This window comes from Mustelus asterias, chromosome 14, assembly GCF_964213995.1.
Source record: "Mustelus asterias chromosome 14, sMusAst1.hap1.1, whole genome shotgun sequence".
NCBI lineage: Eukaryota > Metazoa > Chordata > Chondrichthyes > Carcharhiniformes > Triakidae > Mustelus > Mustelus asterias.
In genome coordinates this window covers 41,185,749-41,213,035 of record NC_135814.1, presented here as the reverse complement: position 1 = coordinate 41,213,035, position 27,287 = coordinate 41,185,749, and the positions used below count along the sequence as shown (strand labels likewise).

The window sequence follows — 27,287 nt, the reverse complement described above, 5'->3', positions numbered from 1 at the left end:
CAGGCATATCATCCAAAAAGAGTGAAATGCAGTGAAAGTAAATAGATTATTAGCAAGTACAGCTAACTCGAGCACAAAAAAAATCACAATGTCCTTGGTATGAGACCTTGGCTCAGCACCATTTAGAATATTTTGTTCAGTTCTTTCCCAAAGAGACACTAGATTAATACTCAGTTTAAAACATTTAAGATCCCATGAGAGAGTCAAATAACTTGGTCTTTTAATTCTCGGCTTTGGGGAGATTTGACTGAAGCATCTAAACAACGATGAAATTAGATTGTGTGCATCTGAACAAAACATTTGAATGTGACAAGTTCAGAAATGTTAGGGATAATTACATCTAGAACTACATCAGGGGCAGAATTTTCCTGTCTCACCCGCCATGGGAATCGTAGCCGAGGTGGGGGGGGCGGTGGGGGGCAGGCCATGCAATGTTCTGACGATGTCGGGCAGGATTTTCCGATCTTGGGGGTGAGCACGGCGGGAAAATCCCACCCTCGACATCAGGAGGTTTTACTTTCCACAGAGGTTCAATGATCTTTGGAATAGGAGATTGGCTTGTGCAGAGTGTGTGGATTTGCTGCAGATATTAAAAAAAGGCAGCTGAACCAGTTCCTGGAGGAAGCGGATATTGCTGCGTACAACTTGGTAAGGGGCTTGCTAGGTGATGTAGTCACCATTATCTGCTGGAACGCATTGGTGATCATCTTTGGATTTTTCCCTTTGAATTGATTGAGGATTTATTCCCCCCGGCCCAGGAATGACATGGCTGCTGCTGGGTGGAGAACTCAAGTAGGAGTAGATAATATTGTTTAATTTTATTTAAAAGTGTCAGAAGTTGGCTTACATTAATGCTGCCATGCACTTACTGTGAAAATCCCCGAGTCGCCACACTCCGGTGCCTGTTCAGGTACACCGAGTGAGAATTGAGCATGGCCAACGCACCTAACCAGCACATCTTCCAGACATTGGGAGGAAACCGGAGCACTCGGAGGAAACCCACGCAGAAACGTGGAGAACGTGCAGACTCTGCACAGACAGTGACCCAAGCCGGGAATCGAACCCGGGTCTCTGGCATTGAGAGTGTAAACCACCGTGCCACCGTTGCCTGTTGAGCCAATTCCATTATTCAATGCGACCATGGCTGATCACAGGCTTCAACTCCATTTTCCCATCCGCTCTGAGATCCCTTAATTCCCTGGGAGACCAAAAGTTCCACCTTCAGGATGTCTCAAGGCACTTTCTAGCCAGATAATTGCTTTCTAAGCACAGTCACTGTATTTTGTGGAAAAATGCAGTGGCAATCTGTTAACTGCATGCTCGCATACAACAGCAATGGAATGATTGACCAAGTAATAGACATTTCATGGTCTCAGCTAAGGGTTACATATTGACCCAAACATCTGGAGAACACTCCGCTGCTTATCTTCGAATAGTGACATGGAATCTTTTAGCTTAACTCAAGCTGGCAGCTATGGCCGAGGTTTATCAGAGTCAACTGAAAACCTGGCAACAGCCCTGTAATTTATTATCCTGCTTGATCCTTTTGCAGCAGTTTAACATGGGAATCGGGCAGAAGGAAATCCAATCTCCTTCCTAAAAAGTTGCTGGAAAGTGTGCTATGAAAACGGGCAGGCTGCTCATTACTTGACGTCATTGGAGTGGGAAACCCGTCAATCATATTAAAATGTGATCTCAATGTTCGACTCGCCAGGCTACACATTGATGCTGCCAAGGAATTGTGCTGCACATGCAGTCTCAAGTTAAAATTGGAGCTTTTGAATATTTTGACTTGAAAAACAGTCCAGCAATTGGCTCCAATTCAAAACTTCCTGCTTTGTGTTTTCACCTGCCAACGCTTTGTGATTTGTACACCATGAGCAATATTCATTTATCTGCAGTTTCTTCTCCCTGTGTGAGGGAGAATGGAATGGTTTTAGCTGAACTGCAGTCTGACCGAAGGGATTAACCCAGAAATGTCCGAATCGCTGGGGCCTGAGATGCAGCACTGTGGTTAGCACTGCTGCCTCACAGCGCCAGAGATCCAGGTTCGATTCCCAGCTTTGGTCACTGTCTGTGCGGAGTTTGCACGTTCTCCCCATGTCTGCATTGGGGTGTTCTGGTTTTCTCCCACAGTCGAAAAGACGTGCTGGCTAGGTGCATTGGCCATGTTAAATTCTCCCTCAGTGTACCCGAACAGGCCCTGGCGTGTGGCAACTAGGGGATTTTTACAGTAACTTCATTGCAGTGTTAATACAAGCCTACTTGTGACACTAATAAATAAACTTAAACTTTGCAAGAATGGCTGCTTGATGTTAAACCTTAACCGATGTATTGCTCAGAGGTTCCCCCGTCTGTCATATAAAGGTACTGCAAAACAATTTGCTGTAGCATAACTGCCCAAACCAATGCTGTCCTCGCATGACTGGAACCCGAGTCCCATTCGAAAACATGTTCCCCATTTGAGATTTCGCCGTCTGAGAGATTTTGGGGGAACATAACCCCCGAAACCACTAGACTTTATCGTGTAACAATTTTCTTCATTTAGGATCTGGACAGAATCTTGTTGAGGCATCAGGGGTCTCGACTGGCAGCTGGAGGCCTGCAAGAGACCCAAGGTGTCTCATCTTGGAAAGGCCCATTGAATGACATGCTAATCAGGCAGTGCCGAGATCACCCCGGGCCTTCCCCTGGAATCAAGTGTGGAAATCTTGCCAAGCGAAGGCTGTTGGCCAATCAGAGGCCAGCAACACTTGCACTCAGCAGCACCACCACCCAGAAGGCTTTGGCTACTGTTGGAAGGATGAGGCCCTGACGTTGTCATCAACTGGCCGCCTGGCAGGAAGGCCAGCCCTTGGTCTTCCCACCCGAAACTTGATTGTGGCGGAGCTGGGAAGGTGTCGGAGTTCAAGTACTCCACCATCCCATCTAATTAAGACCATAAGACCATAAGACCATAAGACATAGGAGCGGAAGTAAGGCCATTCGGCCCATCGAGTCCACTCCACCATTCAATCATGGTTGATTTCAACTCCATTTACCCGCTCTCTCCCCATAGCCCTTAATTCCTCGAGAAATCAAGAATTTATCAATTTCTGTCTTGAAGACGCTCAACGTCTCGGCCTCCACAGCCCTCTGTGGCAATGAATTCCACAGACCCACCACTCTCTGGCTGAAGAAATTTCTCCTCATCTCTGTTCTAAAGTGACTCCCTTTTATTCTAAGGCTGTGCCCCCGCGTCCTAGTCTCCCCTGTTAATGGAAACAACTTCCCTACGTCCATCCTATCTAAGCCGTTCATTACCTTGTAAGTTTCTATCAGATCTCCCCTCAACCTCCTAAACTCCAATGAATATAATCCCACGATCCTCAGACGTTCATCGTATGTCAGGCCTACCATTCCTGGGATCATCCGTGTGAATCTCCGCTGGACCCGCTCCAGTGCCAGTATGTCCTTCCTGAGGTGTGGGGCCCAAAATTGCTCACAGTACTCCAAATGGGGCCTAACCAGTGCTTTATAAAGCCTCAGAAGTACATCCCTGCTTTTGTATTCCAAGCCTCTTGAGATAAATGACAACATTACATTTGCTTTCTTAATTACGGACTCAACCTGCAAGTTTACCTTTAGAGAATCCTGGACTAGGACTCCCAAGTCCCTTTGCACTTTAGCATTATGAATTTTGTCACCGTTTAGAAAATAGTCCATGCCTCTATTCTTTTTTCCAAAGTGTACGACCTCGCACTTGCCCACGTTGAATTTCATCAGCCACTTCTTGGACCACTCTCCTAAACTGTCTAAATCTTTCTGCAGCCTCCCCACCTCCTCAATACTACCTGCCCCTCCACCTATCTTTGTATCATCGGCAAACTTGGCCAGAATGCTCCCAGTCCCGTCATCTAGATCGTTAATATATAAAGAGAACAGCTGTGCCCTTCTTGCCTCCAAATTTGTCACCAGTGGGAGCAGAAGATTCAGTCCATTGGGCTGTAACTCCCCAGCTCCTGAGGGGTTGGGTACCCTAGGTTCCTAGGTGAAAAAGCGATTTAAGTTCCAAACTTTGGATGGTTCTGACTACCATGCAGCAATAGATACCCAGAAAAAAATTGGAAGAATTATAACCATTTCTAGCTCCTGGGTAACTATATCAATGACCCACACCCATCCCCAACATGACTCCCCACTCCCCTCGCAACTAACCCCTTGCAGGACTACTTCCGCAGCCTCCCAATATCTTCCCTGACTAACCTCTCTCTCCACCCCTCCAGTCACCAGCAACCCACCCCCCACAATTTCTACCCACTTACCTTTGCCCTGGCTCTTCAAAGTGGCAGGACCTTGAAGCTTACCTGCTTTGAGAGCTGAAAGGAGGGCCTGGCTTACTTACCTCAGACTGTTGGCCTCGGGAACTTGCTGCACCGTACAGATCTCACCCGACCCGAGTTGGAAGCTCGGGCAAGTCAGGAGTGGTTGGATTTCAAGGTAATAAGGAATGGAGTGGCAATTCGACTCAACTACCACAACATTTGATTTGATTTATTATTTCACTGTATGTTAATACACGTGACAAAGTATTGTTTCTTGCGCGCTATACAGACTAAACATACCGTTCATAGAGAAGGAAACGAGAGTGTGCAGAAGGTAGTGTTACAGTCATAGCTAGGGTGTGGGGAAAGATCAACTTAATGCAAGGAAAGTCCATTCAAAAGTCTGACAGCAGTAGGGAAGAAGCTGTTCTTGAGTCGGTTGGTACGTGACCTCAGACTTTTGTATCTTTTTCCCGACGGAAGGAGGTGGAAGAGAGAATGTTTGGGGTACGTGGGGTCCTTAATTATGTTGGCTGCTTTGCCGAGGCAGCGGGAAGTTTAGACAGAGTCAATGGCTGGGAGGCTGGTTTGCGTGATGGATTGGGCTACATTCACGACCTTTTGTAGTTCCTGGTGGTCTTGGGCAGGGCAGGAGCCATACCAAGCTGTGATACAACCAGAAGACATGCTTTCTATGGAGCATCTATAAAACTTGATGAGAGTCGTAGCTGACATGTCAAATTTCCTTAGTCTTCTGAGAAAGTAGAGGCGTTGGTGGGCATTCTTAACTATAGTGTCGGCATGGGGGGGGACCAGGACATATTGCTGGTGATCTGGACACCTAAAAACTTTAAGCTCTCGACTCTTTCTACTTCGTCCCCATTGATGCTAACCGGGGCATGTTCTCCTTTACGCTTCCTGAAGTCAATGACAATCTCCTTCGTTTTGTTGACATTGAGGGAGAGATTATTGTTGCCACACCAGTTCACCAGATTCTTTATCTCATTCCTGTACTTTGTCTCATCATTGTGTGAGATCCGACCCACTACGGTGGTGTCGTCAGCAAACTCGAAAATCGAATTGGAGGGGAATTTGGCCACACAGTCATAGGTGCATAAGGAGTGTAGTAGGGGGCTGAGAACATAGCCTTGTGGGGCACCGGTGTTGAGGATGATCGTGGAGGTTGTGTTGTTGCCTATCCTTACTGATTGCGATCTGAGAGTTAGGAAGTTCAGGATCCAGTCGCAGAGGGAGGTGCCGAGGCCCAGGCCACGGAGTTTGGAGATGAGTTTCGTGGGAATAATTGTGTTGAAGGCTGAGCTGTAGTCAATAAATAGGAGTCTGACTTAGGTGTCCTTGTTATCTAGGTGTTGTTATCACCAGAAGTTAGGGGCAGTTGTGTCATATAAAATGACAATTTCCTTCCATTTTGATGTGTATATAGAAGTTTATATACAGTCTGGAACATATCAAAAACAGGTAGGCCAGTGAGACGTTAGTCTTCATTCCTCGGAATGAAGAAACTTCTCATCTCAGTCCGAAATATTTAACCCCTTATCTTGAGACCATGTTCCTGACTGCCCAGCCAGGGGAAATAGCCTCAATGTGTACCGTCAAGCCCCTTCAGGATTTCATTTTACATTGAGATCACCTCTGATTCTCCTAAATTCCAGAGTATAGGCCCAATTTACTGAACCTCTCATCAGACAATCCTCTCATTCCAAGAAGCAAATGAGTGAACCTTTGCTGTACTCTCTTCTTAGAGGTCAAACTAGGCACAGTTCTCCAGATGTGGTCTCAAAGTAGCAAGACATGTTTATCTTGTATTCCCATCCCCTTGCAATTAAGACCAACATGCAATTTGCCTTCCCGATTGCTTCTGTACCTGCATACTAACTTTGTTGTACAAGTACAGTCAAGTCTCTTTGAACATCAACATTTAACACCTTTTAAAGTCTGTTTTTCTGTTCTGATAATAAAAGTGAATAACCACATTATATTCCATCTGCCACTTTGACGTCCACTCACTTATATCTCTCTGCAGCCTCCTCACACCTTGCATTCCCACCTAGCTTTGCGTCAGCAAACATCCACAAATTACTCATGATTTCTCAAAGTCATTGATATAGATTACAAATGGCAGAGGTCCCATAACTGATTCTTGCCGCACTCAACTAATTACAGCCTGCCAAATTCAAAACGCCCTATTTATGCCCACCATCTGCTTCCCTATCCGGGACGGCACGGTGGCACAGTGGTTAGCACAGCTTCCTCACAGTGTCAGGGACCCGGGTTCAATTCCCAGCTTGGGTCACTGTCTGTGTGGAGTTTGCACGTTCTCCCCGTGTCTGCGTGGGTTTCCTCCAGGTGCTCGGGTTTCCTCCCACAGTCCGAAAAACAAGCTGGTTAGATGCATTGAACAGAACAAGTGTCGGAGTGTGGCGACTAGGGGAATTTCACAGTAACTTCATTGCACTATTAATGTGAGCCTTACTTGTGACTAATAAACAAACTTTAACTATCCATTGACCAATTCTTCATCTATGGTCATACGTTACCCACAACAATGAGCCTTGATGCGGAGATGCATCATTTTCTAAAACAGTTCTGATATTGTTAATATCAATCTTTTAGCTTTAGAAAAATAGTTTAGTGTAGCATTACTCCATTTTTTCCCCAAAATAAAGCAAATAAGCCCTTCAACTTTGAAAAATGTTTTCAGTTTTGCAAGAGCACATGCTCTTTCAGCATAAAAACTGAAGCTGCAATATTTAGGAATATACTTTCTTCCCTTGTTTGCAGATACTTAGTAGACAATAACAGTGTCATCCTAATGAAGTTCTACTATATTACTCAAACCACCTTTGCGACAGAAAAATACAAGTAAATATAAATAACCTGTTGAATAATCTTGGGTCTTTTGGTTTTCCACTTTACTCGGAGGCAGAGGGGCCTTTCTTTTGGTCTTTTTTGAGTTATATGATGCAGCAGCTCCACTAAGTGGCATTGACTCTGTCCTTTGTCTGCCCGGACCTGTCATGTTCTTTAAAAAAAGATAGGAAGAGTAAACAGGGGAGATGTTGGTAAAGACAGAAATCTGACAGAATTTACAAGTGCAAATAAGCCATGAACTATTTTCTGAGAAGAAATTTGGCACTTATTACACCAGCATGTAGGTTTGCAGAAGACTATTTGCCTCTCAGGTAGCTGAAGCACAAGTCATTGAGCAACCACCTTACAACAACAGTGCCTGGGAAGATGCAGACCAGTTGCACCTTCAGCTGTTCCAGACATGTAGTGACTTCAAGCCAAAGTTCTCTCTCTTTTTGTCTTTATGGGGCAAGATGGTGCACGATGTTAGGAGAGAGCAAGAAGATGAGGACTCAAACCTCTGCTCCCCACAAGGAGGAGGAAGCAGCTCCTGACCACCATGAGCCACAGTGGAGGCCACATTGAGAGGTGGGGCAAGTCCAGCACCAGCTGAGTATTTGTTCACCTGTTATTTTCATATGCATCAGAGCAGGGGTCGGAGTGTCACTAACTCCTTCCCCATGAACCACATCAACACCGACAAAGGCAGCAATTCTAACCCACTGCTTTTTATTCCCAGGAGGTCATTCAAGATGACTGAAGCCAGTCACTGTGGAAGTGGAGAGGAATGAAGAGATGGCAAAGGGCGAACATTTGGGGGAATATTTAGAGAGCGTGGGCACAAGTTATGTTGGGATTTGTTCCCAATCAGCTTCTAGGTGACAGGGCGTTGGAGCATCAAACGCACAAATCTTCCTTTTCTCCTGAGGAGAGAGAACTCTGACCTCAGCCACTCAAGCAGAATCCGAGACATCCAGCTCTCCACTGGGAACTGACATAGACCCATTCTACCGAGCAAGGTGAGATGAGCTCTCTGGCATTGCAAGCCAGTTTCATAGATTAAGGCAGTGGTTCCCAAAGGGTGCGGCGCGCCACACTGGTGCAGCAAGAGAAGATGACAAGTGTGGCGGGAAGATTCAAGGACAATCAAATAAACATTTAAACATGGATTAGTTTTTTTTCCAAAGTGATTGTTTTATACTGTCTGGATGTCCCATGATCATATTATAAACTAGTTGTGTTCTATGTTATGAATCAAGCACTGCTAGGAGCTGTTTTGTTTTTGAATGTATTTCTTATCAATAAAAAATTTGGTGTGGCGCAAGCAAATTCTTATTCCGAAAGTGCGGCCCAGCGAAAAAAAGTTTGGGAACCACTGGATTAAGGAAATGCAGCATGCCACCATCTCCTCAGACAGGCCAGTTAGAGGGTGGCCACAGGCTGGTGTGGCCTCCGCGTCTGCTGCAATTGTCACGCCTAACATTGTGCCGGCAAAGTTAAACCTGAGAGCATCAATGGAGCTTCCACCTTGCTGCAAGCTCACATCTCTGCCCTTGAGGCTTTGGGTGACAGAGTGAATGATGTAAACGCTGTATCTTCCTAATCTTACCAAGGTTTTACAGAATCTGGCAGCTGATGTTGCTGCCGCCCTCGGGGCTGCGGTGGAGGGCAGTTAAAGCATTCAACATATCTGCTGTTTCCTTCCAATTCCAGACAAGGTGCTGTTTTATTTACTTATTTATTTATACAGAAAGCAGCAGGAGGCAATACTTGACCTCATGTCTGGGATGCAGGAAGCAGCAACCTTGTTCCAACAGCACAAAGCTGTCAACGTAGACTACATACTGGCCCACAACTCAGCAGCCTCACTTCCCACCATACATTATACCTTGGAAACCATTGGAAGCTGGAGTTAAACTAATGGGAACGTTAGAAATTGCTGCAACTTTTGCACATTTAATAGATAAATATTTAACTCTTTGAATCAAATAATTCTTAATTATCAGCAATGAGACATCAAAGGTATCATAGTTATTGCTCAAAATGGAGAATGCTTGTAACATTTAGTGTTGCAACCAAGCGGTTTTCCCATTTTCTGGCAAAGGAAAACAAAGTGTCCTTGCACAATAAAGATTTAGTTTACAAGAAGCTAAAGAAAGGCTGTTGCTAGGGAAACACTGAGAATTCAGCTATTATTCACATGCACAATTTCAATCTGTAATGTGATGTCATCCATTAACCTTAAAAATGCATAGTACTTGCACAGTCCAAAATTTAACAAGTTTTCTTACACATAGAAAAGAACACCATATAAATTTTAGCAACCTACGTACGAAAATAAAACACACTTAGTGACTGCAAAATCTTCAGGAATTCGAAACTTATTTCAAACGCTTTTTCTCACCCGACAGTTTCTATCTTTTACATGCACTTAATAGTATTTGGCGAATAGGATAATGGTAGTGCATTACGACCTAGTGGTGACTGCCTAATGCCAATGCTCCTCAGCCCCAGTTGGTGCCAGAACATCTAGCTAAATTAGGAACTATAGTAATGGAGAGCAAATGAGAGGTTTCCGATCTCAAAAACATTTCATTAACATTACATACAAATATCACTTAATGCAACTGTTCCCACTAATACTCATCCTGGGTAGAAGCTATAAATGACACTCTTGAAAACTCAGTACCTCAAACATGCATTATGGAAGACATGAAGTTTCCATGGTTACAATTTAGGCTTTCCTCCATTTTTTTCCCCCCCCAAATAAGATATATGATTGTTTTGTGCACCTGGGTTACCTCCGTGTGTAGGACAGGAAATCCAGATTTGACAGTTAATCTCGGATTGTGGTATATAATTTACTATGGAATATATGACAGACCCACCTTCCACTCTAAGAGACAGAAGGTTATGCCAGATCAATATATAAAGTCTAAACTTAATTTGTCAAATTTACTTATAGTTATTGTAATACACGTGGGGGTTTATTTTCCTTAAACCGCTCCCATCAGGTGGAGAACAGATGGCAGTGGATCAAAAACCCATTTTCCTTAGAAAACACACATGACAGCAAACTGCATGTTAATTGTCCACCAAGTGAGTAATATTCATTTTGTTCAAGTATAATACTTCATTGAAAGAGATTAAAGCTTTTCCTCGGCCTGTTGCAGAAATGATGGGGTGCAACTTATGCCTATCCATATGATCTGACTTGCACCTGATCACATTCTTCCTGAGAGAGGGGCCAATTCTGATGTTCCAGCTATATTTGGAACCAGAGTCTGACTCATTAGCTTGATAATACTTGAGGTGGAGGAAAAGCCCCATTTCTAGTTATTTGTAGGCATCTAATCATTCCATATTTGAACTTTCCCCACAGGAAGGTCAAAACCAGCAGACAAACCGTGGGACTTGTATTAATAGACATTGGTTAGGTTTAAAGCTTGTTCTTGTTATCTAGTACACTATTTTGCGGTGACATCTGGTTTCCTTAGCGGGACTGTTCACAGGATGTGCATGAGCTAAGAGGATGACTTGTCAGGTTAATCACTTCTTTATCTGGGATTATGGTGGCGAGTCTCACACCTCAAGGAGCAAGTTAATAATAATGATACTGTCCCATTCAGTGCTTTGGCACTGGAAATCAAAGTTGCAATTGGCAGCCATAACATTTCTGACCAGCAGAGACTTTCAGGCAAACAGTAACAAAAGAGGGGATTTGATACTTTCCCCAGCGATAAGCAACCCAACGATACAACTTCCAGAGCAAGGTCTGAGCCTTTATAGACAAATAGCTCAAGATTTTCAAACATCAAGTGGAAAGATGGACTGAGACTGGTCTCACCTCAAGCAATTGGGCAAGGTATTGAGGGAATACCTTCAACATTATTGGTTGATGCAAGCAGAGAACTCTTCTTTTTTCCGTGACTAATATTTATGTTAGTATCTTATTAAAAAGTCCAGAAGGAAGAACTGGTTGAACAAGAATTGATTGGTTTCCATTACCTCCTGGCTAGAGAGTCACCAAGTACAACGCGAATGCTCAAGCCCTGAAGATTTGGTGATACCAAAGGGACATGGGCTGAATCAGTCCAAAGGAAGTCATTTCGTCAGTTAGAATATGGTGACAAAAAAATGTTTTAAGAAACAAAATATCGAAGATTGTCACAGCTATAAAGACTTTAAGGAGACCCTGTCTCTGTTGCTCCACTTCTTGGGTATGTCCTCCTTAGACAAGGAGACCAAAACAGTATTCTAGATATGGCCTCGCCAATGGCCTGTTTATATAGTGTGTAGAAAGACTTCTTCACCCCAATCCCTTTTTCGTGCCATTTGCCATCCTTATTGCGTGCTATACTACCATCTTAACTTGTGATGTACAAGGGCACCCTTGACCCTCCGAATATAATTAATTACCAGTATTACACCAGTCTAAAAATATTCTCTATTTTTACAAATAAACTTCACACTATATTACATTGTACCACATCTGCCATAAACGTGCCGACTCATTCAATCTGTACATATCCCTCTGTGTCCCATCTACTTCTTACTTCTCCAACCAACTTTGCAGCACCAGCAAACTCATATTTTACACTCTGGTCCCTGCTTAAAGTCATTAATATGGATTACAAATAGTTGAATTGCAAGAACAGATTCTTATGCTACCCCACTTGTCACAGTTTGTAAACAATTCTGTTAATGCAGAATATAGAATTTAATAGTACTATTCTTCTACTACAGCATACCATTTGGTCCATCGCTCTTTGGAAGGTATATATCCAATCTGTACCATAGCCATACACATGTTTCCATTTCAAATATTTTCAAAGTTAGTATTCAATCTGCTTCCATCACCTTTTCAGCAAGTACATTCCAAATCATTACAACATGCAATGTCAATGTTCTCGCTCCCTCATGTCACCTCTGGTGCATTACCTGCCCTTTCTAGCACTGGGAACAGTTTCTTCTTACTCACTTCTTCAAAACCAAACATAATTTTCTACATCTTTCAGATCTCCCCGTAACCATTTTTGCCCATTGGAGAACAATTCAAGTTTGTCTTGTCTCTCTACATGACTGAAATCATTCATTCCTGGTCCCATTCCAGGAAAACTCTTCTGTACCATCTCGAAGACCTTGACATGGTTCTTGAAGTGTGAGACCAACATTGGCTACAATATCCCAGCTGTGGCCCAACCAGTGCCTTTTTTAAAAAAGAGGTTGAACATAACGTCCTTCTTCTGTACTCTATACTTCAATGTCTAAAGCCAAGGATCCCATCTGCCTTCTTCCAACTTCAAAGACTTGTGTGCGTACATCACCAGGTCACTCTGTCCTTGCACCCCTCTCCTTTTAAAATAGTTACATTTCATTTCCATTCCCTTTCCTCGAATTCGGTAAAAATTAAACACTTCGTACTTCTCTACATTAAATTTCATCTCTTAAATGCCACCTTTCACCAGTCCTCCTGAAGTTTGTAATTATCCTCATTATTTATTACATGTCTAAGTTTCATGCTAGCTGCTAACTTTGAAATGTAACCATATATACTTAAGTCCAAGACATGTAGATCAAAAAGAAATACAACCCCAACACTGAGCTGTAAAGGGACTATAAGGGAGTGGATTGGGGGGGCTTGCACATGGGAGGGAAGAAAGCAGAAGAGCGGGGTTATGGCCACAGTAACATCCACTGATAGAATTCTCCCCAATTTGAACAACATTCACCACTGCCCTCTGCTTTCTGTCCCTCAGACTTCATATTCAAATAGTGACTGCCCCTTTAATTCCACGGGCTTCAAATCTGCTAACAAGTCTATTAAGTGGTACTTTATTAAAAGCATTTTGAACGTCTACATACACATCATCCACAAAAAGGCCTAATCAACCTTCTCCATGAATGCTCACAGAACTCATTCAAGTTAGTCAAACATAAATTCATGCTGGCTGTCCTTCCTTAATTCAATATGCGCAAACAGTAGAATTGGAAAGAAACATTTCCAAAATTCAGGAGTTTTCTCAATGTTGCAGCATTCTTCTGTCAAACATTTTTTGACAATGAGAAAAGTTCAGATGTTCTGCATATTATCAAGACGATGTTATAAAGTTCCAAGTAACTGCTGGAACCTATAAAGAGTAAAATCAATCATGCCGCATGTGACATCAGTGATTCCGTCTGTTTAGATCGTAACAGCTATACGCAGCTGTCACCAAGTTAACAAAAATACAACCGAATAAATGGCTCAGCACCATCTTCTAAAGGGCAATTAGGGATAGGCAGTAAAAATGCTGGCCGAGCCAGCGACGCCCACATCTCAGGAAAGGAAAAATATTAGGAGCTGGGAAAAAAAATTACAGCTTTTGATAATTTGAAATGGAAACTGTTGCAAATATGGTTTTCCATTCAAGAGTGTCCTCTTGTGGCTGAGTGTTTTTATGCAACTAACTGTTGATAATGTTACATTTGCAGCAATAGTATATTCTTGCCAAGAGATAAGGTGACAATATCATTACTTCAATTCTAAGCATTTCTGTTCTTGCATTGCTGAAGTAGAATTGATTACTTGCATTTTCAATTTGTATCTTATACCCAAATCAGGAACAACAAGGTTTAAAATATTGGTGGAAGGATGGAGAACAAGAGGGCACAGATTCAAGATAATTGGCAAATGAAACAATGAAGGCATGAGGACAAACCTTTCCACACAAGGATCTAGAAAGCACTGGCTGAGAGTGTGGAGCAGAAGCCAACTGAGGCAGTTCAGCAGAAACTGAAAAGGAAGAACGTGCAGGACAACGGGGAGAAGGCCAGGGAGTGGTACTGTTAAATTGCTCCTTCGCAGAACCAGTGCAGACATGAGAGGCCGAATGGTCTCCTTTGCTGTAACCATTCTGTGAAGTGTCCATACTTGAAGCAGATCTCACCAAGATTGCTTGTATGGCAGTTTATTTCTTATTTGCATTAAGTATGATGGTAAGCACATTCTCCCATCCCATTTAGATTTTGAGACAAACATTTGATATTGTTTCCTGACTGTTTCGGGAAGTGATCAGAGTTGAGGTGATCAAATTTTTTCCCCACTGACAACCAGCAAAGCAATTGAACATGATTTTAAAAAATCCTTCCACAGGATGTGGGTTTATCATTTATTGCTCATCCCTCACTGTCCTGGAGAGGGCAGTGGTGAGCTGCCTTCTTGAACCATTGCAATATATGTGGTGTAGTTACACCACAGTGCTGTTAGGGAAGGAGTTCCAGGATTTTGACCCAGTGACAGTGAAGGAATGGGGATATAGTTCCAAGTCAGGATGGCTTGTAGCTTGGAGGGGAACTTGCAGGTCGTGGTGTTCCTATGCATCTGCTGCCCTTGTAATTCTAAGGTGGTAGAGATCGCAGGTTTGGAAGGTGCTGTCAAAGGAGGCCTTTGTGCGTTCCTGCAGTGTACCTTGTAGATTGTACTGTTACAACCACTGCCAGGTGAGGTGCCTGAAAAGTTGTTGATCCAGGTGAGACCCCTCGATTTATCAACGTTCAGGTGAGATACCCACAAACTGTAAAAAACTCTGGTGTGGAGGGATGATTGGCTCTGTGTCTTTATTCAGCTCACCCTCTGCCGATAGCAACAAAGTTTAATTCAACAAGGTTCTCTTCCCCTTGGGTACCTTTACCAGACCCAATAGTAATGTAAGGAGCAAATTCAACCAGGTTTTCTTCAGCTAAGATACAGTAAGTTTATTAACAGCTAAAAAGGCAAGGATAAATGATAAAAATCCATACATCTATATTCATACAATTTAGTGCGTCCAATAGTAAGTAAATATAAAATAAAAAGTTATACGGAATAGTCCTCGAGCTGATGATGATGTGTTGTGGCCATTATGAATTGATTCCAGTATAGTTAAATTCTGCCAGCGAGTAATTGATTCTTCGATTCAGGTGTTCTGTGGTTTGGTACAGATATTTGAGTTCTTTTTCCCAGCTACGATCTTTGTTGCAGGCTGGTTGACTTCACAGTCAGAGTGGGAGCGGGAGCGAGTTGAGATATTCCTGCAAAAGATGGCTATTTTTGCAGGGGTCCTGCTCCCATTACCGTATCACAGGCTATCAGTGTGGAAAACTTTCAGCCATAATCAAAATGAATGACAGAGCAGGCTCAAAGGGCCGAATGCCTACTCCCGCTCCTATTTTCTATGTTTCTATGTTTCACGCACCGAATATAGTGAACCGCCAGCATGGGTGTGGATGTTCACCATTTCTGTCATTTGTCACATTGGTTCGCTGTGCATGAGCATGTCATAGACTCCCATGCATCTTTGCAACATAGCGGGATCAACTGTTCAATCCCTTGCACCCAGTTATACCGTAATTAAAAATGTGTGGGAAGAAAAATTGAGGTTGACAACCGATGCAACCAGTATGTCTAAAATACAATTTTTGGGGCTGAAAACAATGAATTTATCTTATACACCAGGGAGATTTATACAACATAACTGGCATCACATACTAGTGGTGGTCACAATATTACTGAGTCTTCGATACAGACGGCTGACTATTGCATTTTCTACAGATTCACATTTTTAAAAAATCAAATGGTGGGGAAACTAAAATGGAAGCTTGGAACTCTTCATTTATAGTTTTGAGCTTTGTGAAATGAGAAAGGCAGTATTAGCAAAATTGCAATTGACAAAATCCTTTCATTCTCTGATCCCATAACCAGAAAGGAAAACCAGCTTATTTCAGTGAGCGGATGGACGAGCAAGATTTTGATAATTAATGCAAAGAGTTAAAAGCAAGCACATATTCTACAGTTCCAACTCGGGGGTAATCTGTATCAGACAAGGGAGTAACAGAATTGTCACCCACCAGAAAATGAAACAAAGGACAGTAAAAGATGAAAATAATGCTCAGCAGATGGACAGTCATTCAACTACATGGAAAACTAATGCATCTTATGGTTGCAGAACACGTATTTTAAGGGTTGATGCCCAATTAATCTACCAAGGTGGGCTGAAACATACAAGAGTTAGATGCAGAAATTCAAACTTAGACAGCGACAATACAAAATCCTCTATTAAGATTGCTACCAGTTATATACTTCACTGACCTGTACTGTACCATTGGCAGAATCATCTGGAAAAACACAAGATGTAGGCCTATTCGATGTTTGCTGGGTTAAATCTTTTGGAAAACTCTGTGAAACCGATAGGGGTGGTGGTGCAGGAGCTCGTCTCTTTTTTGGTAGATCTGAAGGTAAAGTATTCGATTCATACGTTGGGTAATAGGCACTTGCACTGCTCATGCCAAGTGGTCTCTGTTGACTTACTAGTGGAGTTGCAGGAGCACTTGCTGGCTGAAAATGAAAGTAAAGGTTGATTTTTTAAAAACTCCCTCCTGTATTAAAAGTTCTACGATTTTCTGTATTAAATAGTTGCTACGAGGGAGTCAAAGAACAAAATGCGATTAGTTGACTATGCTTCTGGTATCCAGATTTATTGTCGTTTACATGTGTCATGATACTCTGGTTACAGAAGCAAAATACTGCTGATCCCGAAACTCGGAAATAAACACAAAAAATGCTGGAAATATTCAGCAGATCAGGCTGTGGAGGAAATGGAGTTAGGAACTCACTAGAGATTATTGACCCGAGCCCTGTTTCGGGCTCCACAAAATGCTGCCTGACCTGCTGAGTATTTCCTACTATAGGTTGGTACGGGCTACTTTATTATCAGAGACTGTACTTGGAGTTAAACAATTGAGAACAACTAGCAAGCAACTGCATTTCTGATGATGCAATGGAAGGAAAGCCAACTGATGAAAAAGCTGGAGATGGGCAAGGACAACGCGATGGTTTAGGCTTGTGATGACTGGCCTTCAAAAACCTGAATCACCTCCCATGACTCCAATCACTCATTAGATCAAATTGCTTAAGATGTCCTGGCCTCTGACCTTCAGTTCTTGCACTCAAGTCTGGAGAAAGACCATGACAAAGCCAGGAGCTGAGTGGTTCTGACAAAACCCAAAATGAAAATGGGCAGTCAGATTATTGGTGAGTAGTATATTTTTATGGCACCATTAATTAATTAATTTTACCATGATTGATGAGAAACACGTCGCAGGGTTGAATTGGCTAATCCGACGTCTGGGGTAGTTGCTGATATGTCTGTTCAGTGTCTCTCATTCTGTATACGGTTGTTTTACAAGTTGCTAAGTCACAAGTTACATAATGCACTTTTGCAGTTGTGTTGGCTAAACTGGGTAAGGGAGCAAGATCGTTTCCATGAAGAACCAGCTGCGTTTTTGTAATAGTCAGTTCTGCTAGCCTAGATTTAGTAAACTCATGACTACAGGGTGACCGGTCCAGTATCAAAAACACTGGGCTATGGTGACCAAGGTTTGCATATTTAAAAAGTATAAAATAGATATGGAGAATAGCAGGTAAATCAGATTAAAGTAGACAGGTCAAGTTGAAGTCTTAGCACCACACATCAACAAACGTTATTCTTTTACACAATGGCTATATGACTTCAATTAACTCAATTGATAACTTCATAAATCAAGTCTAATATTGTATTATCTATGAAATTAGAATATTTTCAAAAATTTGAACTATACTTTTAGAATTTAAGCTGGACAATTTAGAAAAGGCAATAAAAACTGATGATCTTGGCTTTTTTTTTGTAAAGTAACTACATTTCTTTGTTCCTGTTCTGGATGGTATTTTCTTGCTCTTAAGCCAATGGGGGATTGTGTACAATTATTCATGAAGAAAGACGGTTTAACATGTACAAAGGCCATCTGTTGGTCTGCACTAACCACCTACAGTTTGAGACTAAACATTATTAAAACCCACATGAAAAGCTTACTTTTTCCCGTTTCTTCTTACTGAGTCTAAAAATGTTGAAGAAGCTTTTGTTTTCTTTCTCCAGAGTTACATTTCCAGGAACCCGAGACTGTCCTAAACACAAGAGTATGGAGTTAGAAAAGGAGGCAGTAAACGTTGGTTGCACAATACACATTATAGTTGTGTCTATGGATAATACATTATGTACAGCAAATTCTGCACTTTTTTGTTTACAATCGTCTTTAAACTAATTAGCATTCCTTACTCCAGCTAAGCTAGATGCTGCACCAAGAAAGCACTTCTCAAATAAACACTTCTTGTCTATCTTTAGGTTATGAACCGTGAAGAATATGACAGCACAGATAGCATGCATTGAACTTAAATAGGACAAATTACAGTGATAAAGACAGACAAACGGACACCCATGCTAACATGAAAATGGGGGAAAAAGGAATAGAGAAAGGGGGAAAGAGGGTGAACAAAAGAGGGGTAGGGGGGAATACGAGCCAAAGGGGAAGAGCAAGAAAGAAAAGGAAACAAAAAAAGTGGACAGCAAGTGAGAGATACACACATACATGAGAGTAAGGTACAACTTTAGCGCAAGTTAAGACAATAGAAAAACTGAAGTACAGTTTGCAAAACTCTGGATTAAAGTCTGACATGCCATTACCTTCCTGAGTGGATCCAGTTTGAAAATTACTCTGCGAAGGTCCTATTAAAGGTGGAAGTCACAGTAAATATCCAGTTTTCAGTACTGATAATGTTACTACTTTGCAGAATATTATATATTTACAGAAGTTTGGTTTATAACAATAACTGTTACTCACATTTACCCTTTGGCAATATTGTCTATGGATATGGATCAACTTCCACATAAATGTCAGCAACAACTATCTTTTGCCCCTTCTGACCTCACATTGATCCATCATACAGGCCAATATTTCACCTCCATAACATAGCCCGCCTGTGCCCAGTCATTGAAACCCTCATCCACAATGCTGCTATCTTCATCACCAAGCATCCTGATGCTTTTCTGTCCGGCCTTCCATTTTCCGGGCATCATAAATTCAGCCCGTCCTACTCGTTCATCACTCCCATCCTTCAAATGGTCCCTCTAAGCTGTGGATGCAGACGACTGTTCCGCAATCACCAAGGTACCGTACAGTTCACACCAACTGTTCCTTGTGCGGCTGCCCAAAATAATTTAAGCCTACTGTGCACTAAAATAAACAGACCACGCAAACAAAGTAAATGTGGAGGGATCATTGTTGCTCTTGCTGAAAACACACTGGCTCAGAGTTCCAAGAACCACCAAGTCGCATACAACTCTCACCCTCATGTTTAAATCTTCCATTGTACCACCACTCATCTGAAAAAATCTCTCACAAATCCCTTCCAGGAACACTGTTTCTGTCTTTTCTTTTAACCCAGTCCCTTATCACACCCTTGGTGACCAGGCCTTCAATGCTCAAGCCTCTGGAATTCTCTGTGAACTTTTTTTGATTTGATTTATTATTGTCATATGTATTTGCATACAGTGAAAAGCATTGTTTCCTGCGCGCTATACAGACAAAGCATACTGTTCACAGAGAAACGAGAGAATGCAGAATGTAGTGTTACAATCATAGCTAGGGTGTAGAGAAAGATCAACTTAATGCTCTCTATCCAAGCATTTGCCTTTAAAAGTCAATATGAAACCAATCTCTTTGGCCAAGCTTCTGAACATTCCTCGTAATATCTTTTTTCTTTGTTTTAGCATCTATTTCTGTCTGGGACGGCATGGTGGCACAGTGGCTAGCACTGCTGCCTCACAGCGCTAGGGACACAGGTTCAATTCCAGCCTCGGGTCGCTATCTGTGTGGAGTTTGCACATTCTCCCTGTGTCTGCATGGGTTTCCTGTGGGTGCTCCGATTCCTCCCACAGTCCAAAAGATGTGCAGGTTAAGTTGATTGGCCATGCTGAGTTGACGCTAGTATCAGGCGGATTAGCAGAGTAAGTGGGTGGGGTTGCAAGTGGGATTGTGGTCGATGCAGACTCGATGGGCCAAATGGCCTCCTTCTGCACTGTAGGCATTCTATGATTAAAGGTCTCGCGCAGATTGGGATGCACATCTGCATAAAAGGCACTATAGATATACAAGTTGTCAAAACTGTTAAAATTCATCTTTGACAATACTGGTGGCAATTGTCTCTCCTGAGGCACAACTTTTTATTTATTTGTAGGACAGAAGTAAAAAAGTTATGCAATAGATAAATCTTCAATACAATCTTATTGATGCACAGTTTTTAAAGTGCTACATGTTTCAGATTTTGCTGATTTTTTTTTAAGATTGCCATGCTACAGCAATCAAAGCTGTGTGCTCCAACATTCAGAGGGCTCAGCCAGATACTCACCTATGCTGGTGTCCAACGCATACACTTCCCGTAAACCAAGCTCCTTCAGAGACTTTGTTAAGTCATAGGGCTCCTGAGACTCAAAGTCTTTAACGAGAAGAGTGCTCTTTGGATCAAATTCACATTTATTGCTGATTATTGGTACCAGTTCTTGAAGCGGAACAAGAGGGCTAACACGGACTATGGTTTTCTGTGTTTTCTTGTAGTTCACTACGACACGCACTGTTTGCTGAAAGTAGAAAGACAGCGTGTCAGAGTTTGGTTGAAAATGCTGACACAATTATGATTTAAAGTGCATTACTTTTAGGCACTGATCCACTGTGGAACAAACCTGGGATGAGTTGCAATTAACCCAACTCTTTGGAATCATGTTTTCCCCCAAATTCTCACAGCTGTTGGAAAAATGTCCGACGGCTTCCTCAAAAGAGAGTTTTCAGCAATAGTTAATGATAAAAATCGTGGGCATATCCAATATAATAGGATTGAGGATTAAAAGATCCTTCACAATTTGAAGATTTCATTAGTGGCCGGAGCTGAGCATAATCTGTTCAGGATTCAATTAAGGACTCTTTCGAAACAAGAAAATAATTGCCTAAGATGATTCAAAACCTTAACTTGCATTGTCTTCTGTCATTATTTGCATCTAAGACAAAGTGAAAGGAGTCTCCCAACTGGACAAAGAGGTATGGAAAGCAAGTTGAGAGGAGGACATAAGGGTCATGCAAAGAGATGTAGATAAAGTTAGCAGGCAAAACATTGGCAGGTGGAATATAATGTGGGAAATGTGAACTTGCTCACTTATCTCATGAAGTAAATTTGGACAGACTGGGCCTGTACACACTGACGTTCAGAAGAATGAGAGGAGATCTTATTGAAACAAAAAAGATTCTGAGGGGACTTGACAGGGTGGATTTTGAAAGGATCTCTCTCATTCTGGGAGAAAAGGGCCTCTGCTAAAGATTCAGAGCCTTTGGAACTCTCGTCCAAAGAGCGCAGTGGAGGCAGTGTCATTGAACATTTTTGAGGCAGAGGTAGATAGATTCTTGACAACCAAGAGAGAGTCAAAGGATATTGGTGGCAAACAGGAATGTGGAGTTGAGGCCATAATCAGATCAGCCATGATCTTACTGAAGCATGGAGCAGGCTCAATGGGCTGAATGACTTACTCCAGCATCTAATTCATATGTTTGCATATTTGTAAACCTGGGAGCAACCTAATCCTTACCAGGCTCGTCTTAGCATTGTTATTTTCAAGCAGGAGTTCCAATAAATGATTTGAACTGTGTCTCAGCTAACTACAAAGTCACTCAATATAGGTTATTGGCTTGTGCCTGTGTGAAGTTACCAAACAAGGGTAATCTTGCAACAAGGTGCACCAGACTGACTGGTTGAAAATAAATCAAAGACGTTTACTTTGAGAATGAAAGATGGTGTTTTGCCATATTAGATCAAAATGTGAAAAGAAAGAAAATATTTTGAAAGATTGAGAAAATCTTACAAGGAGGAGGAAAAAAAAACGAGAGAAAGAGTGACTGAGTACAGAAGCTAAAGATGTCTACTAGCGAGAGATTGACCTGTTGCTCTTTGGTTATCATGTACAAGGTACATCTCAGTGTTCTTACACAGCTTTAAGGGCCACCATTTTTTTGAATCTTTCAAGCTCAGGCTTGGAGTGTAGAACTATAAAACATCATCTGTGTTACAAGGTCATGCAAAGTTGACGTTATTGGCCAGTGAATGTTGGAAGTTGAGTCATTAATGCATCAGTGTCTCTTAAGGCAATTTATTCTAATGTCATGTAGATCACTGATGAGGAAATAATGGAAATAGTATGTGGAATTCTTGGCATTCCACGCTGATGAATTAGGAAATCAAAGTGTGATACATGTGTCTATAATTTGAACTTATGCAAGAACATCAAGAACCCAACTTGTTTCCACTGAATACAAGATTGAGAGGAGACATGGCAGGATTGTCAAAATGTCAATTTGAATTGGAAATGTAAACGCGAACAGGTAAATTATTGCAGACTGAGAACAAGACAAGCAGATTACAGTGCAAGGTTTAACAAGCTTCAAGTTGGATGCTTCCGCTGGTGGGGCATTCTAGAATGAGAGGTCACAGTCTTTGTATAAGGGGTAGCAAATTTAAAACAGAGTTGAGGAGAAACTACTTCTCCCAAAAGGTTTGCTACCCTAAAGTGCGGTGGATGCTGGGACTGAGTAAATTTGAGGAGGAGTTAGACAGATTTTTAAATTGGTAATGGGGTTGAAAAGTTATGGGAGAAGGCAGGAAAATAGGGATGAGGAGCATCAGCCATGATCGAATGGCGGAGCGGACTCGGTGGGCCGAATTGTCTAATTCTGCTCCTTTATCATATGAATTTATGAACTTGAGATTAAAAAGAAAATGCGACACAGAATAAATTCAGACCTATGGTAACTGATGGTGAACAAATTTATGCACTTCAGGAAAAAAAAACAAGGTCCAGATTATAAGGATTAATATGGAAAGGGAGAATCAGATGGTCGGTGGAATTACTGAGACCGTGGAACTGACGTACTATTCTGTTCATTGACAGAATATCCATTTTCTTATTCACTCTGGACTAATATATTAACCTAATAACATTTTGACTTTCTATCAGTCACTTCTAGTAAAGAATTCATTAATGACAGACTGGCCCAGATTTTGTGGCAGTAAATCCAGATTTTGTTGTCAGTGATTTAACCCTTTGCTGCCCTCCAGTTGATCTTCCCCAGAGTGCAACCCCTAATCGTCAGTGAACTGATGAAAACTTCCACTTGTATACTGCTAGTTTTACTGTAAAACTCTCAAAAGGTTAAAATCTTGTTGAACAAGGCACAATTATTATTTTTTTTAAATGGTGTGCTAACTTCATCATTGCTACTGAACAAACCTATTGGCCGTGAAAAGCTAAGTCTATTTCGGTGATGTCAAATTTATCCATGTTTTTAAAAATCCATTTAACTCATTTTTTAGGTTTATTCATATTGATATTTTAGCTTCCATATAAATCCAATGATAATGATTTAATTAATTATCTGAATTATCTAACTATCATCTTATTTGTCATTAATGAGGATACGTCAAATGACTCCCTACTTGCTTGTGGACATCTATATTCCTGCACTCGTGGAGATCTCTGGTCGCCATGTCAGATTTAACCTATCAGGAAAGGGGAAGCCATCACAAGAGGTAACTAGATTTTTGTCGGCAGCTTTTTGGAGATCAGCAGCAAGCACCATCGTTTCATAAAGAGTTCTTTCTCCACAGATGCTGCCGACTCGCTGGATGGGACTTTACAGCCTCGCTCATCCTGAAACCATAAAATCCCGCCCGAGGTTAACAAAGTCCTTCACCCCCTCGCCCGCTCTGATTCCGTGGCGGGCGGGATGGTAAAATTCTGACCGCTGTTTTTCCAGCACTTTGTTTTATTTTCAGCATCAGCAGTATTTTGCTTTAATCACCATTGTTTTGCTGCTGATTGCAAACTCTAGCCCACCTTATTCCATTTTCTTTTTTAATTTGTTCATGGGATGTGAGAATTGCTGACAAGGCCAGAATTTATTGTCCATCTTGAACTGTCCTCGAGAAGATGGTGATGAACAATGTACCATTGTTTTCTTTTGAAGTGTGCAGCCAATTTGTTTAACTTCAGGGGCCCTTTTAAACTTATTTGCATGGTCGCGCATGCACGGTAACCTAATGAAACTGCAAAGTAACCTTCCAGTTGATGTGTCACCAAGCAGCTTAGAGGGAACATTGTGGTAAGCCATCTTGAACCTCTGCAGTCTTAGTAGAGAAGGCGCTTTCAGTCCTGTAATGCAGGCAGTTCTAGGACTTCAACGAGAAATGTCAATGTTTTCAAGCCAGAATGGTATGCAACTTGGAGGGAAAACCTGCAGTTGGTGGTACTTTCACATGGCTGCTGCCTTAGTGACTTTGGCAGTCGAGGTCGTTGGTTTGGGAGGTGCTGGTTAAGAACCTTTGGCAATACTTTGCAGAGCATTTTATAGATGATACACACTGCAACATCTTGTGCTGGTGGAGGGAATGAATACTGGGAAGATGTCAATCAAGTGAACTGCTTTGTTTTGCATGCTGTCAAACTTCGAGTACACACACACAGTTAATGATTACTGTCAGATGTTAATTGTGAGGATTTGATAATGACATTGCAGTGAATATTAAAGGGGAGATGATTAGACTTGCTTGCTGAAATGCCCTTTACCTGGTACTTCCGTGGTGCCAATTTTAGCACTTAGCCCAAGTCAGAATCTCATCTTGAGACACGTGGGCACCAACTGCTTCATTATCGGATGATCCACATAAGGACCAAGGCTGTAATGAGGTATGGAGCCATGTGATCCTCTGGAACCCTTACTGAGCACCATTGAACAGTTTATTGGTAGGCAAGTGCTCCCGACAGCACTGTCAATGACAATGAAGAGATGGTGGCTTGGTGGTAACATCACTGGAATAGTAACCCCAAAATCCCACTGAGGCAGCTTGTGAAATTTAAATTCAATTCTTTAAATCTAGAATTGAAAGACAGTTTCAGTAATTGTTGACCAAATCCAACTAGCTCACTATAGTCCTTTGCAGAAGGAAATCTGTCCTCCTTACCGGGTCTGGTCTATATGCGACTCCTGGCCCATATCCATGTAGCTCACTCTTAACTGCCTTCTGAAATGGCCGAGCAAGTCACTCAGTTCAAGTGTAATTAGGGCAATAAAAGCTCACCTCGCCAGCGCCACCCAAAAGAATAAACATTAAAAAGTTCTGATGACAGAGTAGACTAATGGGGCTGGATTGGATTTGTCCTACTTTTTTGTGGACTCAACACATCTGGGCAAATTTCCATATTGTGAAGCAGTTGTCAGTTGCAGCTGTACTTAAGCAGCTTGGCTAGAGACAAGGATAATTCTAGAGCACAAGCCTTTCGCACAACAGTTGCGATGCTGATAGGGCCCAATGCCTTTGATTTATCCAGTATTAAGCCTTTTCTTAATATCACATGACATGAATCACATTGGCTGAAGACTGACTTCTGTGAAGGTGGGGATGCAACAAAAAGCCAAGATGAATCATCTAATGGCACTTCTTGCTGAAGATGCTTTCGTCTCCTTTTCTAAACTTGCGCATTGGAATTATAGCATTATTGAAGATGAGGATGTTCATGGCGTCTCCTCCTCTTCCAGTTAATTGTCCACCACCATTCACGACTGGATGTGGCAAGACTTCAGTTTTGATCTGATCCATTGGTTGTGATCAGTGCCAAAACTAGTGAGAATCTGGAGTGGATAGTCCAGATCTGCCAGACTTTGCATCGGCGAAGACCAGACGTATCACAAAAGATGCACGTTGGTCCACTGCAGAAGTCTCGATGCGCTACCCTCATGGGAATTAAACTTACAACTGCAATTCTCATGCTCCCAAGACCCATCTGAAAACATCTCTGAATCTGAGCTAAAGTCAGACTTTGCAAGTCCTGTGGGAGTTACCTGAATGATTGCCCAAGTAATGTTTATACAGAAAATAATAGTCTAGCTCATGGGTAACTACAGAACTAACCTCCAACCTCTCCCATTGAGTCCTCCACTGACTGTTACAACCCCTCTGATCCAGCCCGACTACTCCCCCGACCAACCTATCAACTCACCTGTCATCCTACCCACATGCCAACCTACCCACTTACAACACTCACTTTGCATAGCCTTCCAGCTTACTCACTCACTTATTCATCCACTCACCTATTTACATTTTACAAAAAAAGAGACGACTGAAAAAAAAGAGAAAACTTGAATCTAAAATAGGAATTATTTTCAAATTAAATCAATATAGAAGGAAAATAAATGACAATAAGAGGAAATTTTGTCCTGGATGAAGAAGAAAATGCAAAGAATAAAAGCCATACATATCTAAATAATTTGAAGTAGAATTAATTACTTATTTTATGCTTCCTTGCAAATCTTTGCTTTTTTGCCAAGTCCCATTCACAAATTTAAACTCTTCTGGTATATGCACACACATTTGAAGTACAAAATCAAATACTAGGGTGAAGTGGTGACCACAATCAGCAGTCTGATGAAAATCAAGTCCAAATTTGCATTTGTTTTCAGAAGTGTCGCTTTTCCTTTCTGTTCAAACACATATGCATGTCACTGAATCCCCAAACTGTCATGGGCCAGCGTAATTAGGCAGCTTTGAAAAGGTAAAGTGAAGAAGTTGCATATTCTTTAATTTGGTTAAGAGTGGCAATGCATTGCAGTTTGTCTAAAATGGGTTTAATCACAAAAAGAAATCATTGAAATCACAGTGGCAATCACCAGATCTTGAATTACTGAAAATTGCTTGTAAAAAAAATACAACTAATTTGCTGCTTATATTGGGGTAAAGTAAATTAAAAAAATACTAGATTAAATAGCTTTTAAAATGTGCCTATTAGTGTGTTTGATCCAAAAGAAACCCTGCTTAAATCTTTAAACCCTCTTCAAAGATCCATGAACGAGCTCAATTAGCAGAAAATTTCAATGGCGATTAATTCATCCTGGGTGTCTAACACGTTTTGTGTAAAGGGCCAGCTTATGGTGCAATTCTTTTTAAACCAGAGAATATTGGTGAAATGTGATTTTTTGCTCAACATAAATTGCATTTACAGTACCACGATATTTTGCACAAGTTTCTTCAATTTCAGACAGATTGCCTCACAAGAACTTAACACAACTGAGTGGAAACTCCCCCTCTGCAGTTTTATTTTCTGCAGCAGAGTTGGTGGACGTGATCTTACCTACCGTTCATGCCGCGCTCCCGCTGTCGGAAAATTTGGCACCCAGCCAAGTCTCCGT

General features: G+C 41.7%; 1 protein-coding gene across 3 annotated transcripts in view; it reads right to left on the bottom strand.

Moving 5' to 3' along the window:
* The window catches only part of cobll1b (cordon-bleu WH2 repeat protein-like 1b), a 185,680-nt gene that overhangs the window by 29,516 nt on the left and 128,877 nt on the right, over positions 1-27,287 (bottom strand). For all 3 annotated transcript variants that reach the window (XM_078228237.1, XM_078228236.1, XM_078228238.1), the window contains 5 exons: positions 20,416-20,644; positions 18,692-18,733; positions 18,044-18,135; positions 16,285-16,530; positions 7,203-7,347 (listed from right to left, as the gene is read on the bottom strand). In XM_078228237.1, coding sequence (XP_078084363.1) covers positions 7,203-7,347; positions 16,285-16,530; positions 18,044-18,135; positions 18,692-18,733; positions 20,416-20,644 — 754 coding nt within the window. The remainder of the gene's footprint in view (positions 1-7,202; positions 7,348-16,284; positions 16,531-18,043; positions 18,136-18,691; positions 18,734-20,415; positions 20,645-27,287) is intronic.